The sequence below is a fragment of the Rattus norvegicus genome, chromosome 3, assembly GCF_036323735.1.
Source record: "Rattus norvegicus strain BN/NHsdMcwi chromosome 3, GRCr8, whole genome shotgun sequence".
In the NCBI taxonomy this organism is placed as follows: domain Eukaryota; kingdom Metazoa; phylum Chordata; class Mammalia; order Rodentia; family Muridae; genus Rattus; species Rattus norvegicus.
This window is the reverse complement of record NC_086021.1, coordinates 14,944,129-14,963,008: the sequence shown is the minus strand read 5'-3', so window position 1 is coordinate 14,963,008 and position 18,880 is coordinate 14,944,129. Positions and strand designations below refer to the sequence as shown.

General features: G+C 40.6%; 1 protein-coding gene across 1 annotated transcript; it reads left to right on the top strand.

The window, feature by feature from the left end:
* Positions 1-4,127: 4,127 nt before the first annotated feature.
* On the top strand, positions 4,128-4,978 carry LOC134486340 (guanine nucleotide-binding protein G(I)/G(S)/G(T) subunit beta-2-like). Its single transcript, XM_063285230.1, has one exon. The coding sequence runs from the start codon at positions 4,137-4,139 to the stop codon at positions 4,596-4,598; it is 462 nt and encodes a 153-aa protein (XP_063141300.1). The 5' UTR covers positions 4,128-4,136; the 3' UTR covers positions 4,599-4,978.
* Positions 4,979-18,880: the final 13,902 nt, after the last annotated feature.

Genomic DNA, 18,880 nt, shown 5'->3' with positions numbered 1-18,880 from the left:
ATAAAAGCAAGGGAAACACCCATATATGGAATTTAAAACAAGGAAACAAAGAAATAAAGAAAGAAACAAAGAAAGAAAGAAAGAAAGAAAGAAAGAAAGAAAGAAAGAAAGAAAGAAAGCTGAACACCCTCCAGGTCTGCAATGTGACCATCACACTGGAGTTGCTATGCTTTCCCCATCATGATGGATGGTACCAGATCAAACAATGGGTCAAATAAACACTTCCTGTCTTTTTTTTATTGGAATTTTATGTATTTAAATTTCAAATGTTATCCCCTTTCCTGGATCCCCTCTCTCCCATTCTCTCTCCCCCTGCTTCAGTGATGATGCTTTTCTTCCCACCCACTCCCATCTCAACACCCTGGCATCCCCCACTTTGGGGAAATGAGCCTTCAGACGACCAAGGGCTTCTCCTCCTATTGATGACAGACAATGCCATCCTCTGCTATATATGTGGCTGGAGCCCTGGGACCCTCCATGTATACTCTTCGGTTGGTGGTTTAGTCTCTGGGAGTTCTGGGGGGGGGTCAGGTTGGTTGATATTGTTGCTCTTCCTATGGGGTTGCAATCCCCTTCAGCTCCTCCAGTCCATTCTTTAACTCCTCCTCCATTGGGGTCCAGGTGCTCAGTGGAATGATTAGCTGTAAGCATCCTCATCTGTATCAGTCAGGCTCTGGCGGAGCCTCTCAGGAGACATCCATATCAGACTCCTGTTGACAAGCACTCCTGTCTTCGTTAAGTTTCTGCTTTGTATTTTGTCATAGCAACAACATGAAGAATCAATATGCACCCTCTTCATGTCAGGGCCGTGTGAGTTAGAGTCAGTGCTTCACTGAGCCCTGTGTGGTTCTCTTGGCTCCATCCACAGAGCCTGGAGAGGGCGTGGACCCTCACACGGACCTGGTGTGGCCATGGTCAGCATAGGCGCTTGATGATCTATTCTCTTTTTGAGAAACAAAACTTCATGTCATTGATAAATACAATCAAGGAGAGTGTCACATGTAGCTATAGTAGAGTATATTTTGCATACTTATTCTCAGCAACCCTCGTTGGGAGTCAGGGACACTGCGAGGCACCGAGAACATCTCAGTTCTATGGACCACCTTCTGCATTCCGTGACATCATAGACCTCGGCCCTGGAATGCACATTCTTAGCTCAAATATCTAGCTCTTCCTTCCAGGTGTAGCTGTGTCTTGGGTCTATGACTTCTAACACGAATCAAAACCTACAGGTTTGGGAGAAATATGGTCTCATGTTAATGGGAAATGTATCTGACATGCATGCCTTCGATATAGTTATCCAAGTGAAATGTATGGAAGGAATGGTGTGATCAGACACCCAAAAGACAACCTAAATCCTAAATTCAAATTCTTTGAGTGTTTATCCTAATGCAGCTCTGTGTGTGTGTGTGTGTGTGTGTGTTCACACATATTTCTGTGTATGTGCATGAGCACAACAGAGGGAGACCCTGCACATCTCTTCATTCATCTTCCTCTTCTTTAGTTATTGAGACAAAATCTCTTACTGAACTCAAAACTCACTGTCCCTGGCTATCATAGCATCCCTCACATGTTATCCCCTTTCCTGGTTCTCCCCGTTCCCATTTCCCTCTCCCCCTGCTTCTATGAGGATGCTCTTCCTCCCACCCACTCCCACCTCAATACCCTGGCATCCCCCACACTGGGGAAATGACCCTTCACAGGACCAAGGTATTCTCCTCCTATAGATGCAGACAATGCCATCCTCTGCTATATATGTGGCTGGAGCCATGGGACCCTTCATGTGTCCTGTCATTATCCCTCCAATCATGGGTTATGGGCTGTCATGCAGGTGCTGGTAATTTCACAGCAGGCACTGCTTCCCACAAAACTATCTCCCCAGCTTGCATTTTATACATGTTTCTGGCATGCTGGAGATCCTGTATTTTGTTTATTTGGCCCATAGCTAGACGCTCTTTCTTGGACTATAGGTCAGTGATCTACCTTCCTAATGCTGCCCCCTTTAAGACAGTTCCTATGTTGTTACGACCCTTGATGACACAATTATTCTTGTTGCTACTTCATAGTTGTAATTTTCCTTCTGTTATGAATCATAGTCGGTAATTTTGCAGACTGAAGTTTGTCAAAGGGATCGTGACCCACATGAAGATTGTGAACCGCAGCTATAACCGGTTGGTGGCAAGATATATTTGAAGGACAACCTGGGGAAGACAACCACCATCCCTGGGTCCTAAGGCCATCGTTTCATGGACCTAGCTCACCTCTTTACCTCCTTCAATATGGAGTCATGGGAGGAGCGTTTGTCACTTTGAATAAAACAAAACATTACAGAGACACACGATGGATCGTTGTTGCTACCATGTTGTAATTTCCTTCCCCCAAACACCACATTTTAAACATCATCGAAAGCCAAGAAAATAGGCATAAAGATCAGTCTGTGTGTGTTACTGCCAACAATTCATTTCATTCACCTGGGCCTCAACTTTAGAAGACTGCAAGCATCAGCCATTTGAGAAATCCACTTCCTGCTCATGTTTTATTGAAGAAAAAAATCAAGCTAAATAGAACAATAGAGATGGAGTGTAGAGGACGGGTTGCGTGGTTAGAGCTGTTAAGGAAAGCTCGCACACAGTGAGGTATGTCAACACACCTCAGCTGACTCAGAAGCAAACAGGTGAGGACCATAGGAAGCCATGGGCATGAACAACAGGGATGAAGGTGTCTTTCCAAGGCAGCGAGACAGAGCAGAGCATCCTTCCTTGGGCTAGTTGAAGTGAGGAAGCTAGTGGTTCTCCACCTAAGTCATCGCACACTGAGCAAGCTAGTGATGTTCTGGACCCGTCACTCTCCAATGCCTGAGGTTGAAATGCAGCCATCCCCCCCCGACCCCCATAGGAACAAGCACTTGTTCCAAGGATAGGTGCTTGGAGACTCCATTCTTTGAAGCCATCTTCTCTGAAGGGCAGGTCTCCAATTCCTTAGCAAGAAAGGCATCACGTCTTCAACCTTGTCGTCTTTCCAAATCTGCCATCTCTGTGAAGCCCCATCTCGAAGGTCTTGGCCAGCGCATCTGGCTTTCTGAACTGATGTCTACAACAGGTTTCCTAAAGTCTCAGCTTAGCAGTTTTCGACGGATTACCTGTGCCTTATCTAGAGCGGAAACAGGTAATGAATTCTGGCTTATCTGAGTCCCTGGAGGTAGTAGGTGCTTATAGAGAGCAGGTGAAGGAATCATAGACATGAAAGTGCTAATCCATTCTTCGGGTGCGAACTTCTCTAATTTTTTATACATTTTTAATCATTTAATAAAGTAAGTCAGTATCCCAGACAGGGTGAGTGTCTGGCTCATGCACCAGCCTCTCTTTTCATCCTAACTCCTGGCTGCTCAGGCTGTGATATCCATTGGAAGTAGAGCCATTGCAGATGTAAGTGGTTACAATGAAGGCCACCCTGGAGTGTGCTGGGCCCCTAATCCAATATGATCATCGACCCTATCAGAATAGAAGCGTTAGTGGGTTGAATGGCAGGCAGGATGGATGGGACCCGATGTCAGGCTGTGGTTGACTGGGAGCTGGTTTTATTTCCCAACCAGGAGTTTGGGCTTTAGCCTGAGGTTCTAGTAAGCACTGGAGAATTTTTATCAGGGATTTCCCTTCAGGGATCCCTCAGGATGATCCCCTGGGGATGTACAGAGGAGGACCTAGAGGAGGCTGCAAGGGCTGTCAGCTCAGGCAACAGGAAAAGCTGTTGGCTTTGCAGGAGGCACATGCTGCAGAGTGCAGGCCAGCAGAGACAGTGACTGAGCAGTTAGTGCAATGTCCCTCTTTGCATCAGAGCACACACCCCCCCCCCCACGCTCTCCTTCTGCCATGCCGCTATTACATGTTCAACAGACCGTCAAAACCCAGTCTGACTGAAGGGACACCATTGCACTAAGGAACGAACACTGCATAGTTCAAGACACAATGGATGGTAAGATATTTCACAAATGGTGGGAAACTGAAATAATGTCAGTTAAGAGGGTTTGCATTCCTCTCAGAGAACCCGGGTTCAGTTCCCAGCAACTATATCAGATGGTCCCCAACTCTAGGGAGTCTGATGCCCTCTTCTGACCTCCGTGGGATTGTGGGGATGTGATGTCCCTGTCCCTGGCCCCCGATGGCCGCACCTTTGTGTCAGGTGCCTGCGATGCCTCCATCAAGCTGTGGGATGTTCGGGATTCCATGTGCCGACAGACATTCATAGGTCACGAATCGGACATCAATGCTGTGGCTTTCTTCCCCAATGGTTATGCCTTCACCACGGGATCAGATGATGCCACATGTCACCTGTTTGACCTGCGGGCTGATCAGGAGCTGCTCATGTATTCCCACGACAACATCATCTGCGGCATCACCTCGGTTGCCTTCTCACGCAGCGGCCGGCTGCTGCTCGCTGGCTATGACGACTTCAACTGCAACATCTGGGATGCCATGAAGGGTGACCGTGCAGGTGTCCTCGCTGGCCATGATAACCGTGTGAGCTTCCTTGGGGTCACAGATGATGGGATGGCTGTGGCTACAGGCTCCTGGGACTCCTTCCTCAAGATCTGGAACTAACCTCCCCAACCCCAGATGGGCCCAGGCAGGGAGCAGCCCTGCCCATACCCACACTACAGGCCCGGAGCTTTGGGGCTGGGCACACATCCCAAGCCTCCCTCCCTGGGCTACAGGGCCTTGGGTCCTGCTCCCATACCCAGGTTTGGTTCCTCTTGGGGGGGCCCCCACTGTGGAGATAAAAGTCGGGGATGGAATGGGGGAAGAGGAAGGGCAGGAAAGCCCTCACCCTTTGCTGCCCTGGGGCCAGGGCCTCACCCCTCTGGAGGGCCAGAGGCAGGAGGTGGAAACTCCAGGGGCTGGCTTTTTTAACTGGTTTTATTTTAATTTTTATTATATTTTCAGTTTTTCCATAAAGGAACCACTTCCAACTCAAAAAAAAATTTTTTTAAAATATTAACAGAATATTTACATTTGAGACCTTATTTAATCATAGTGAATGCTCCAAGTTTAAAAAGCATTAGGCAGTAACCACACACAAGGTGAAAACAGTGTAAACTATACAATACTTTATGTACATTTTTACAAAGTAACACTTTTTTAAATAATATAACTGGACACAAAAATATACACTTTAGAGAAATTCACATCAGTAATTGTATAAAGCTCTCTTCTAGGGTCCTGAAAATTTAGGACAAACATTAGCTCTGTAAATAAAGTGTTACGGTGACAGTCCTGAAAGGCCACTATATATATTTATCTACATATAGATATCACATTGACATTTTCAAGGCTACCCGCTTTACTATAGAATTTTTAGATTATGTATTCAAGTGTTGAGGTCCTTATGATTATGCAAACATCAAAGGAATAGTGGAATAAGAAGCAGGGCAAATTTACACGAATTGGGCCAGAACACGGATGCACAGGCTCTGGCTGCCCCAACTTAGATCCTCAGTGGCTGATATATTCATACTTCAGACAGCAGTGAAGGTTTTAAATAAAATTATGGCAAACAGGCTTGAAACATGATTCTGATTTTCTACAATTTTCACAAGTTCTTTTTTTTCAGCTTTTTGATAATTTTTATATACTTTCATATGGTACAAGAGAAAAATAACCAGAGCTCACAATGTACAGTTCTTACACTATTTTCACAGTTTGTGAACACTATACACCCCTTTGTTTTAATAAAGATACATTGTAATAAATTCCTTGCCCTTAAGTTTATAGTTTATAATAATCTATGATTAATACACTAAAATTGCCTTTTTATGTGGTCACCCACACAGCAGAAAGTGAGATAGCTCCTGGACAGTCAGAATTGCTTTGATTCCATTTGCATAATGGCGGAGTGAGGCCGTACTGAGACAGACAGGAAGCTGACAGCACAGAACAGATGCCTCTTGGGTCCTGGGTGCAACAGAGGACAGTGGCTTGGTGCAGCTTCAGGAAGACATCCCATAATGTCCCCTTATGGAATACAGAGAATCTAAGGGTTAGGGGGCCAGGGGTGGAAAATGGGGAAATGAGGCAAGTGGATGAAGAGATAAATCATTTTTAAATCCTCCAACGAGAGGGATGTAACTTCAAACAGCACCATTCTCCTTTTATTGTTTGACAGTACTTTGAGTGCCACTCTGGGTGTACATACATACATTCATACATACATACATACATACATACATACATACATACATACATACTACATATATACACACATATTACACACATACATACTATACACATACTACATACATACGACATATATATTATGCAAGTGGGTTACTCAGTGATCTGCTATCCTTGGTCAGTGGTTTACTCATGCCCTCAGGAACCCTCAGAGGAAGTGGAACTGTCCGTTTCTTCTTCTCTGTCAGATCCCTTCTGGGGTCTAGGGCCCTCTTACTGACTGAAGCCTTTATATGATCTTTGAGTTTCTGCAGCATTTCTGTAACACGAGCATCAGGTTTTTTGAATCTCTGGTCTTCATAGGGTTTTGAGCATCTGAACTTGTGCCGAGTCTGTCTAAGTAGTCCCGGAGGTGGAAAGTCGCTCGGGTCTCTGCTGTTCAAGTGCTTCCCCCGTTGGGGTAGGATGTTATAATCTGGTTGGGGAACCTGAAGGCTGTTTCAGGGGGCGGAGGCTGGGAACCCTTCAAGTTCTTTCCCCATTGGAATCCGGTGTTATAATCCGCTTGGGGGACACTGAATGGGCTTCCAGTCTGAGGAGGCTGGGAATCCTTCCACTGATTCCCTGCTGCACTCTGGGGTTATAATCATCTCGGGGGACTCTGAAGGGGTTCCCAGGCCGTGGAGGCTGGGAAATCGCTGGTGCATTGTCAGAGGGTAAGTCCGGGATGAGGCTCTCTGTCCTCTCTAAACACTACCCCGTGAAGGGGAAGTGAAAGGACTCGGCAGTGGTGAGTCCTGGTGAGCATCAGTCGAGCTGTATCCTTTGAGTATTTCTCTCTCTCCCAAGAACTGTGGACAAGTCCGGAAGGCAAAGCAGGGAAATCTCGAGTGACCATTGATCTCAGGAAACAACCAAAGGTCGAGAGGGGCTGTCTTCGAGTTTGAACGAGACATTAGCGAGTTCTGCACGGGGCAGTAGCGAGGTCAGCACGGGATAGTCGCGAGGTCTGAATGGGGCAGTCGTGAAGTCTGAATGGGAGAGTCTCGAGGTCTGAATGGGACAGTCTCGAGGTCTGCACGGGGCAGTCCTGAGGTCTGAATGGGGCAGTCTGGAGGTCGGCACGGGGCAGTCACGAGGTCTGCACGGGGCAATCTCGAGGTCTGCACGGGGCAGTTGCGAGGTCTGAATGGGGCAATCTCGAGGTCTGCACGGGGCAGTCGAGAGGTCTGAATGGGGCAGCTGCGAGGTCTGCACGGGGCAGTCCTGAGGTCTGAATGGGGCAGCTGCGAGGTCTGAATGGGGCAGTCTCGAGGTCTGCACGGGGTAGTCTCGAGGTCTGAATGGGACAGTCACGAGGTATGCACAGGGCAGTCTCGAGGTCTGCACAGGGCAGTCGCCAGGTCTGAATGGGGCAGTCCTGAGGTCTGAACGGCCCAGCCAGGAGATGCCTCACTTGTCAGTTCTGCTTGTAGTAGCGGGCGATCATCCAAGCTTTCTGAATGAGGAGGATCCCTGTCGACTGTCTTCCTTTGTGTCCGGAGTGCTACCTGTTTTGTGCACACTGTCAGGGGTCGTGACAAGTGACTCCTGAAGGAGCAACATGAATGGAAAGGGCAAAGGGTGCTTCGGAGACTGTGCGGTCAAGCGCCTCTTACACCAGCTTTGGTGCAGGGATGTCTCTTGGAGCCTCATAACCGAGTGGGAAAGGCTGATCCAGACCCTTGTACCTCACAGACTGCAGGGACTAGAAAATCACTGGTGGACTGTGTTATGGAATGAACATGTGATAGGATGTGAATAGAGCATAGAATGTATGGGATTGATATTAGAATTCAATGTGAGTTCCAGGTGTTACTGTGATGCTTCTGCCTTGATGTCTCACTCCCTATTTTTTTTGTCCTATAGCTCTTAATATTCATTCCGTGATGATATTTTTGAAATATTGTATATGATAAACAATGGAAAGTATTTTCTCTAGTCACATATATTGAAACTCTTAATGTCTCTTGACATTGTATGCAGTTGCCTTGACAGAAGTCCTGGGATGCTTTCAATACTGGTAAGTTGATTGAACACAACTGTTTGTGTTACAAGCTTTGCTTGTAAATAATTCTTTTGGTGACCCCCAATTAGATTGTACAAATGCCTCCTGCCGTTTACAGATATATCTACAATCACCTTTGCTTGGAGAAAGGAGTTAAGTGTTATGCCTTCTGTGAATGAAGAGGAAGATCTAAGTCTACACTCCTCAGAGAAACAAGATATCAGGTACTGTAGGAAGAAATATGCATCTAGGCAACAATAAATGTTCCAAGCTAACCTGTGCAGTAAAATAATGTATGGAAATTACCACTCCTTTATTTGTAATATTATTAACCATTGTATTTGTTTATATTTCATATATTACCCCCTTTCCATAAACCCCACCTCCACATATTCCTCCTCTTTGTCTCAAAGAGGGTGACTCCGTAAGCCCCATTCATTCTTTCCTCATCCCTCTAGAATTGCTCTTCTCTGGGACATCAAGCATCCAAAGGACCAAGTTCTTCCCCTTCCACTTGTGTGAGATGAGGCCGTCCTCTGCTACATACGTAGGGTACCAGACCATGTATAATCTATGGTTGGTGGTTAGGGCCATGGGAGCCCTGAGGGGTCTGGGTAATGGATATTGTTCTTAATTACAGTCTCCTTCAGCTCCCTTAGCCCTTCCCCTACATCATCCATTGGGATCTCTAGGCTCAGTTCAATGGTTGGCTGTGAATATCTGCATCTGTGTCAGTCAGGTGCTGGCAGAGCCTCTCAGAGGACAGCCACACCAGACTCCTGTTTGCAAGCACATCTCAGCATCAGCAACAGTGTCCAGTTTGGTATCTGCAGATCTCCGAATGGCCTTTCCTTCAGCCTCTGCTCCATATTTACCCTGCATTTCAATAGACACGGATAACTCTGATTTAATAAGAGATGGGTGAGTGGTCCCATCCTTACCCTGTGGTCATGTCTATCTACTGCAGGGGGTGTCTGCAGGTTCAATCTCACTGTTGTTGTGTATGTTGGCCAATGTCATCAGTGTTGGGTCCAGGGAACCTGTCGCATCCCTGGTATCTGGGACATTCTAGAGGTTACACCATCCTCCACTGTTCCTTCTTTCTATACTCATTCTCGTGGTCCTCTGTGCTTCTCTCCTGTCTCTTCCCACATCTGAACCTGCTCTCCTGTTTTTCTATTTAACTCCCCTCTCCCACACAGGGTCCTTCCTCCATGTGCCTCCCATGATAATTTTCTTCCCCCTTCTAATTGGGATTGAAGCCGCCCCTCTTTGTCCTTTCTTGTTAAGCTTCAGAGTGTATATGAGTTTTTTTGTGGATATTCTGAGCTCTTGGGCTAATTTCCACTTACAAGTGACTGCATTCTATGTGCGTTTATTTGTGTTTGTATTACTTCATTCAGGATGATATTTTCTAGTTTCATCCATTCTCCTATGGCCTCCTTATGGCCTCCTGTAATTCTTTAAGGGATCTTTGTGTTTCCTCTATAAGGGCTTCTATCTCTTTACATCTGTTGTCCTGTATTTCTTCGATGTAATTATTTATTTCCTTTTTAAAATCCTTTAACACCATCATGTTAAGTGATTTGAAATAGAAACATTTCTTTTTCTTTTCTTTTGTGTTGAGGGTATCCTAGCCTTATGTTGGCGTGAGAATTGGTTTCTGGTGATGTCATGTAAACTTGGTTTATATTGCTTAGGCTATTATACTTACCTCTTGCCACCTCGTTATCTCTGGGGTAGGCTGGTTTTACTGTCTCTGATAATGGATTGATCCTCCTGTAAGCCTATGTGTCAAGACTCCAGGGACACTAGCTCTCTCCTGAAGGATCTTGTGTACTAAGAGCTGTGGATCAGGTTCAGCGACAAGGAATAGATAGAAACCAGAAGTATCCTGTAACAGACTGCCCCTCTGTTCCTGGGTTCTGAGGGCTCCAGGCAGTTCCCCCTGAAAAGTGGTAGTCTCTCCTGTGATATTGAGTGTGTCAGCACTCCTGGAAGTCCAGCCATTTCCTGTTGGGATATGGGGAGAGAGAGATGAGGTTTTGGGTCTTCTTGGTTTTTAGTATTTCATTGAAACAGCTCACAAATTAAATTTGACTCCATGACCAGTAAACCCCTACGAATGATCATTTCTTTGTATTTTCAGCGATGGGATAACAAATGATTGGCACCTGAATTTTTACATGGGTGCTGTCAATAAAACTTGGTATTTTTTTCTTTCATGTCAAATGTATTCCTAACTGAGATAATTGCTCAGTCAACAAAGCATTGCTGTTGAATATGAAATAGACTATTGTTGACAAATAAAAATATTTAGGCAATGTCATCTAGGTCATTGAATTGTAATATATTGAAGAACTCACATAAATACTTAATGATGGTTTAACCAATGTATGGAATGCATATTCATTAAATCGAAGAATAGTATAAAGTTTATTTTTACAACTTACTGAATCATGTAATAAATTATAAGTCTCCAATGATGTACCAGGCTCCATCATAGTGGTATAGATCAGGAATGAATAAAAAATATTAGGGACTTTCTCTTAGAAAAATTGCATTACGATAAAAGCAAAAAGAAAGAAATGAATGCATAAATCAGTGCGTTGGAGTTGATTGTATGCAAATAATTGAAGAATCTATCTTAGAAATAAGGTCATGGAGATTGTCCAAAGAAGTGACAGCTAAGTTAAATTAGATGAAAAATAATTGAACTATATTTCAGGCAATATTACTATAAATATAAGGTCAATAAAGGAAAAGAGCTTGACATATACAAAAAAAGTGACTTGTTAGCTTCTGCCATGTGGGTCATAGGGATTTTTCTCAACTAACTACTAGAGATATACTAATAGTTTGTATAGATTAAGTGATGGAAGAGAGGACCAAATAAAGCTGAAGCTTAGATATCACATATGGGCTTACAGAAACAATATGAGAGATATAAATTTTTATGTATGGAAAATGTCTAAGAAATAATTGAATAGTGTTAAATAAGTTTGTTTAACTCTCTATGTACATAGTAAGGGACTCTGGAAAATTATGTATTATGAAATGATATGCAGAATGATTTGAAGGATGTTTTTGAAGTCATTCTGGAACTAGTGTCAGTGATAAAGAAAAAAGATTCATATCAGACAGCAATGTTGGAAAATTATGTGTTTGGTACAAGACTGATTATGGAGCGGGCCAGAAGAAAGAAAGACAATGTCTTGGTTTGAGAAAATGAAAACATGTTGGAGTTATTTATTGTGCTGTGGAATATTTCATGATAAGTGTATTTAAGAGAATTTTAAAGGAATATATTTTAGATCGATTTATTGGAAGATGCTTGAGAGAAACTCTAACTCACTAGAAATTGCTAGTTACTGTTCAATTTTTGGTGATTTAAGCCATTACTCAGACGATGAATTAATAGCTGTTTTATAACAAAAAATTACTTTAATAGGTGTATTTTTTCACATTATATCTGGTAGTTACTATTTCATTAAGAGCAAACCTATGCTTACATTAGATGCTGGTTTAGGACATCCGGACAAATAATTTGCCGATTTACCCACTCCAAACAGTTTGGATTGCAATTAGCATTTAATCCAACTTTATGGGAGCTGACAGAGCAGTTTGATTAGAATATAATAGCTCATGAATGTGAATTTCACAGAAAGAAGTGATTTGCTCATATTTTGTAAAGTTTCAAACCCTAGAAGAGTAAAAATATTTAATAAATATCTAGCTCTTCTACATTTTCTCTTTAGTATTTTAGCGTGTTATGATATTCATGCAAAATGCCTTACCCAGATGATTTTAACTATAATATCCAGTACTATTAAACATATGCACTCATTTTACAACTATGAATCATATATGATTTCAGAAAATTTTCATCAAATGAGCCAGAAATTCTTCCTGACTTCAACACAACATGGCCATTGGGAACAGAATAAACCACAAATAAGGAAATGGAGAAAGTGGTTGACACACGCAAAATTCTTGGTTTTAAATTTAATAATCATGCTAGTTATGGGATGGAGCTTTGAAAATAGAGCCAATGACAGGATGAAAAACACTGACGAAGAGTATTTAAATTGAATTTTTACTAAATAAAAGAAAACTGGATCTGAAGGTAAGCAACATTTAACAAAATGACGCTGTTCTTCTGCCACTATTTATTCAATGCTTTGTTTTTTGTTCCTATATATGTTCCAGAAACATCTTAATGATTCTGGTTAGTCTTAAATTAATGAACGTGCAGTTCAACTGATTTAATATTCCACATTATCTTAATGTTCTTCTGCATCTATGGTTATAAAAATTATAGAGAATTATTTTGTCTAGAATAAAATTTTATTGTTTCTTTATTATATGAGAAAAGCAATTATTTACAGAGAATGGATACCTGATATTTTCTAAATAATCTCAATAGAGTTTTAAACCATATATATTAGATCAATCATTCATATCTTCTCCAAATGAAACTCCTTAAATGTTACTTCACACATAGTATGTAAAGGGAGTGATATATAGCAATAAAAACATCACCTACGCAGCCACAATCATCTATTATCCCCATAATGAAAGTCAATACTAGGAAGAGAAGATGGTACAGACACATTGCAGGAAAGATCAGCATCTTTCAAAATGAAGATTGAGCTGGAAAGTGATTTGAACTAAGTATAGTTAAGAATAATGTAAATAAGTTTAATGTTATGAGAACTAGTTTACCTGTTAGGGTTGCCTTATCCCTTCTTAACATAGTCAGTCACAATTTCTGCTCTGTGGAATGAGACAGTCTCCACCTTCTCAGCCCTCACATATTTCAATCTGTCACTTGGTTCTCAGGACATCCATATACCTGGCGATGAATTTTTCTTCTTGGAAATTTGAAGTGTTCGTATTTCCTGAATTCGGAGAGAGGGTTAAAAGCAAATGGGAAGTGAGTGAAATACCATAACTCTTCTGTATTATTATCAAAATGTTTTTTTTCAGGGATGGGATACTTGAGGTGAAAGAAAGGAAAGGTGCTGCTTTATTTGAAATACGTTCTTACCTCATTCTGTGCCCCTTTAAAGGGCCCAGCCTTATCTGTCAGGCCTGGCCATGTTCCTGTCACTACTCCACAGCCTTTCTCATGCAGTTCTTAATTCTAGTTCCTGCTTGCCACTCTTGGTTTAATCTTCACCAGATTCAGCTCATCTCCCTGTGATCCTGCTCTGAAACATACGCAAGTTTTTTTTTTCTTTTTTTTCATTTTCAAACATTTAATTGTTTATGTTAATTTTTGTTTAACCTGTTTTAAGAAAGCCTTAGAGGAGAATTATTCATGGATGTCTGTTTTGATTGGAACGAGAAAATAATGGGAAAAAAACAACTCTTTTTAATTTTACAAGACATTTTCATTTGTAATTGTTTCTCTTACATAAACCCACCATGCTAATTTATCTCCCTGTCTTGTCCTGAGTTCTTTCTTCCCATTGCTACTTGAATACTGCCTCTTAGAACTTACTGCAGAACTGTAAATGCTGGCATACACGAGGAAGGAGTTGATTCTTCTACATTTTTCTCACCCATTTTTAGATGTATCTTCCTACTCTCTTGAGCTATTTGAATTAATTTAGATCACTGTACTCAATACTATAGTACTATAGTGCTTGGGCCTGGAAAATATTTGTCATTATTCCCTTGTCATAGTTTTACAGCTCAGGATTGGGCCTACTTACATTTTGGATCTTTAGTCCAAGAAGTTTGTGAACTTGGAAAAAAACTAGAAAGCAGGTATCAATACTTTCAAATGGTATTTTAATACATGAGGGCTGTAAAAACCGTTAATAATTCATGGAAAAGCAGTCTGAGATTCCTGTTTCTGTAAAGTACTTGAAAAACATGAAAGGGGGAAAGACGATGGCCCACTCACTTTTGTCTTCACATAGTGTGCTGAAATGTGACTTTAGTTTTGGTGCCTTTTCTGGTTAGAACGTAAAGTTGTTTGTGGTAGTTTGCGTTAATGGTTTGCTTCTATTAATATAAACCTTTGTTATTGTTTTTTTTGTCTTCATCATTACCATTAGGGAAATGGTTCCCCACTTTGTATAGATAAAAGGTGGGTTCAGTCCAGCTATTATTGTCCTGAGGAACAAACCACAATTTTGGGAACAAATGTTCACAACTATATAGTTGACCATGGTTTGAAATTCTTGCCATCACTTTCTTGTAGCAACATAGTTGTTAACTTCCGCTCCATTAATTGCATTGACCACGCTATAATCCCATTATGTATCTGTGTGTAGGGGGAAAGGGATTCTTTAAATTATCTGTGGTATGTGGTTTTACTCTTCCGTAAATTATTTCCCACCACCACATGAGCACAGCACACTACCTGGCATTATTGCATGCTGGGACCATTGGGGAAGTGTAGTGTGAAATTCGTCACTGATCTTTGTTTCAGAGATACTTTTTTTTAATAAGTAATCCATACTATTGAAATAGATATTTAACTCTTGTATTCTCCTTCATATATGGCTGCTGCTGTGAATAAATTGCATATTACATTGATAAACAATAACAAAATCCCATAAAGGCTCTAACATACATAAAGAGGGAAAAGTATTCACAAAGAAAAAATGCATTTAAAATGGAGAAAAAAATATAAGCAAAATGAGATCAAAAGTTATAGTCAGAAATTATGAAAATAAAAATTTCATTATAAAATTACAAATTTGTAAGGTTAGATAATACAAATATAGATTCAAACTAAGAGGAAAACATTAAATGCAATGTATGCACAAAGAGTTAACTCAAAATGTAGTATATAAACCAAGATAGGAAAGGAGAAAACACTCTTGCTACTGTAGAGGCAAAAATGGAAGAACTACCACTAGGTTTAATCCAGTCTTTAAACTATCAAGAAAGATGATGTTTCAAAAACACCACATAAATAAATCATCGATAATTTAAAGAAATTCAAAAAATAATAAAATATTGAAGAGTAGCCCTAGTCCATGGTGATCTGATAGGATGCATAGGATTACTTCAATATTCTGGTATCAATTGAGGACTCTTATGTGAATGAGTATATGGTCAAATTCGGAGAAGTTACAGTGAGGTGCATAGGAAAAGGTATATTCTTCTGATTTAGGATGAAATGTTACCTAAATATCTGTTAAAACCATTTGTACTTTTTTAAGTTATTAAAATGACTTCTGTTATTTTAACCATATCTGTTTAGTTTCAGTTTCTATAAATTGTCCGTTGTTGAGAGTGCAGATTTGAAGTCTCCAACACTTTATTGTGTGTAGAGCAATCTTTGCTTTGAGGTATATTTATGTTGCTTTTATGAATTTAGGTTTCCTTGCATTTGAAATATAGTTGTTCAGAATTGAAAGTTCATCTTAGTATTATTTTTTCTTTGACAAGTATGGTTCCCTTCCTTGTCATTTTGATAACTTTTTGTTGAAAGTCAATGTTGTTCAATATTAGAAAGGGGCTACTCCAGCTTTTTCTTGGGAACATTTGCTTAGAATTTTTCTCCATCCTTTTACCCTGAGATACTCTGTCTTTGTCTCTAAGGTGTATTTCCTGTATGCAGCAAAATCTTGGATCCTCTTTACATATTCAGTCTTTTAGTTTATGTCTTTTTATTTGGGGAATTGTGTCCATTGATGATAAGAGATATTAAATGAAATGCACTGTAGCTTCCTGTTATTTTTGTTGTTAGAATGTAATTACAATTGTGTGGCTATCATCTTTTGGGTTTGTTGAAAGATTAATTCCTAGTTTTTGCTAAAGTGTAGTTTCCATCATTGTGTTGGAAGTTTCCATCTACTATCAATTGTAGGGTTGGATTTGTGGAAAGATGTTGTGTACATTTGGCATTGTCATGGAATGTCTTGGTTTCTCCATCCATAGTAATTGAAAATTTCACCAGATATCCTAGCCTGAAGATCCAGAAATGAATGCACACACCTATGGTCACTTTGTCTTTGACCAAGGTGCTAAAACTATGAAATGGAAAAAAGACAGAATTTTCAAGAAATTAGGGTTCAACTGGATGTCAGCACATAGAAGAATCAATTATGTAAATAAACTCCAGGGGGGAATAAATGATCATCTTTTTAGATGCTGACAAAAAAATTTGAAAAATCAATATTTCTTCATGTTAGATGTCTTGGAAAATATTAGGAATTCAACGCCGATTCTTAAACATAGTAAAAGCAATATTACAAAAAGAAGTTGCCAACATCAAACTTACTGGAGAGAAACTTTAAGCAATACCACAAAAATCACGGAGTAGAAATGGTTGCCTAATCTCTACTTACCCCATCAATATAGTTCTGGAATTCTTATCCACAAAAATTAGACAGAAACACGTGGGAAAACGGAAAAATTTAGAAAGCAAGAACTTAAAATATCACAATTTTAGATGATGTGATTGTAAATTTTAGTGACCCCAAAAATTCCACCAGAATACTCCTTCAGCTGATAAACAACTTCAGCAAAGTGGCTGGATATAAACTTAACTCAAACAAATCAGTAGCATTCTACTTCAAGGATGAACAGTTGGAGGTGAAGTTAAGGAAATGACAGCCTTCAAAATGGTCACAAAAAATAAAAAAATACCTCAGGTTGACTCTAAACAAGCAAGTGAAAGTTCTGTATGACAGGAACTTCAAGTCTCTGAAAAAAATACTGAAGATCGCAGAAGATGGAAAAATTTCTCATGTTCATGCATGTGCAGGGTTAATATTGTAAAAATTGTCATCTTGCCTAAAGCAATCAACAGATTCAAGGCAATCACCATCAAAATTCCAAGTCAATTCTTCACAGAGTTAGAAAGAACAATTTGAAAATTCAGTTGGAATAACAAGAACCCCATGATAGAGAAAACGTTCATCAACAATATAAGAACTTCTGGGGCAATCACTATCGATGACTTCAAGCTGTATCACAGAACAATAATAATACAAATTGAATGGGAATGGTAAAGAGACAGTCAGAAAGATCAATGGAATATAATTGAAGGACCAGAAATGAAGGCACACACCTATGGCCACTTGATATTTGACAATGAACCGAAACCATCCAATGGAACAATAACATTTTCCACAAACGGTTCTCATTAAACTGGAGGGTAGCATGTAGAAGAATGGAAATCAATCAATTCTTATCGCCCTGTACAAAGCTCAAGTCGAAGTGGATCAAGTATGTCCACAAGAAACATATAATCTTAAACTAATAGAAGAAAAAGTGGGGAAATTTACTGAACAGAACACCAATGGCTTTGCTCCAAGATCGAGAATTGACAAATGGGACTTCATAAAGGTTTTGTAAGTCATAGGACACTGGAATTTGGAACAAGGTAAAATCAATAGGGTAAGAAAAGATCTTTACCAATCTTCCATCTGATAGAGGGCTAAAATCAATCTATACAGAGACTCAAGGAGTTAGACTCCAGAATATCAAATAGTCCTTTCAAAAATGGTGAATAGCACTAAACAAAGATATCTCTACTGAGGAATATTAACATCCTTATCCATCAGGTAAATGCAAATCAACAAATACTGAGGTAACACAGCACGCAACTCAGAATGGCTAAGTTAAGAAATTCACAACAGATTCTGGCAAGGAGGTGGAGAAAGAGGAACACTCCTCCATTGTTGGTCAGGTTGCAAGCTCGTTTAACCATTCTGGAGTACAGTCTGGAGTTTTCTCACAAAGTTGTACATAGTACTACCTGAGGATACCACAATCCCATTTCTTTGATATATACCCAAAAAGATGCTCCAACATATAAGAAGGACACATGATGCTACAGGTTGAGAGCAACCTTTCTTTTTTATAATAGCCAGAAGCTGAAAAGAAACCAGATGTCCCTCAACATAGTAATGGATAAATGAAATACTTACACATGTGTGTTCTTCTAACCTATCAAAAACAATGTTTGCATAAATTTCTTAGGATAGACCAAAAATTATCATTCTGTGTGAGGTAACCCAGTTACAAAGGAACACAAATGGTATACCTTTATTGGAAGTGTGTATCAGCCCAAAAGTGTGGAATACATAAGAAAGAATTCACTGGTCATATGAAGCCCACACAGGAAGAAGACCAACATGCAGATGTGGCATTCCTTCTTAGAAGGGATAAAAAATATTCATGGGAGGAAATTCAAGGATAAAGAGTTAAGCAGGGACTGAAGAAAGGGTCAACCAGAGACTGCCCCATGTGTGGATCTGTCCCATATGCAGTCACACAAACCAGTCACTATTGCTGATGCCACCAAGTCCTTGTTGACAGGAGTCAGATATGGATGTCTCCTGAGAGACACTGACAGAACTCTACTGACACTGGTGAGGATGATTGTAGCTAAACATTGGATTGAACAAGGGGGTTCAATGAAGTTGTTAGAGTGTATACTTAATGAGATGAAGGGGTTTGCAAAACCCCAGGAAGAACAACAATATCAACCAACCAGACCCACCAGAAATTCGAGGGATTAACCCACCCACTAGTGAGTACAGATTGAGGGACCCATGACTCCAGCCACATACGTGGCAGAGGATTGCTTGTTCAAACATCATTGAAAGGAAAACCCCTTAATCCTGTGAAGGCTTGTATCCCCAATGTAGGGTAATGCCAGAAAATTGAGGTTGAAGTTGATTGGTGGGAA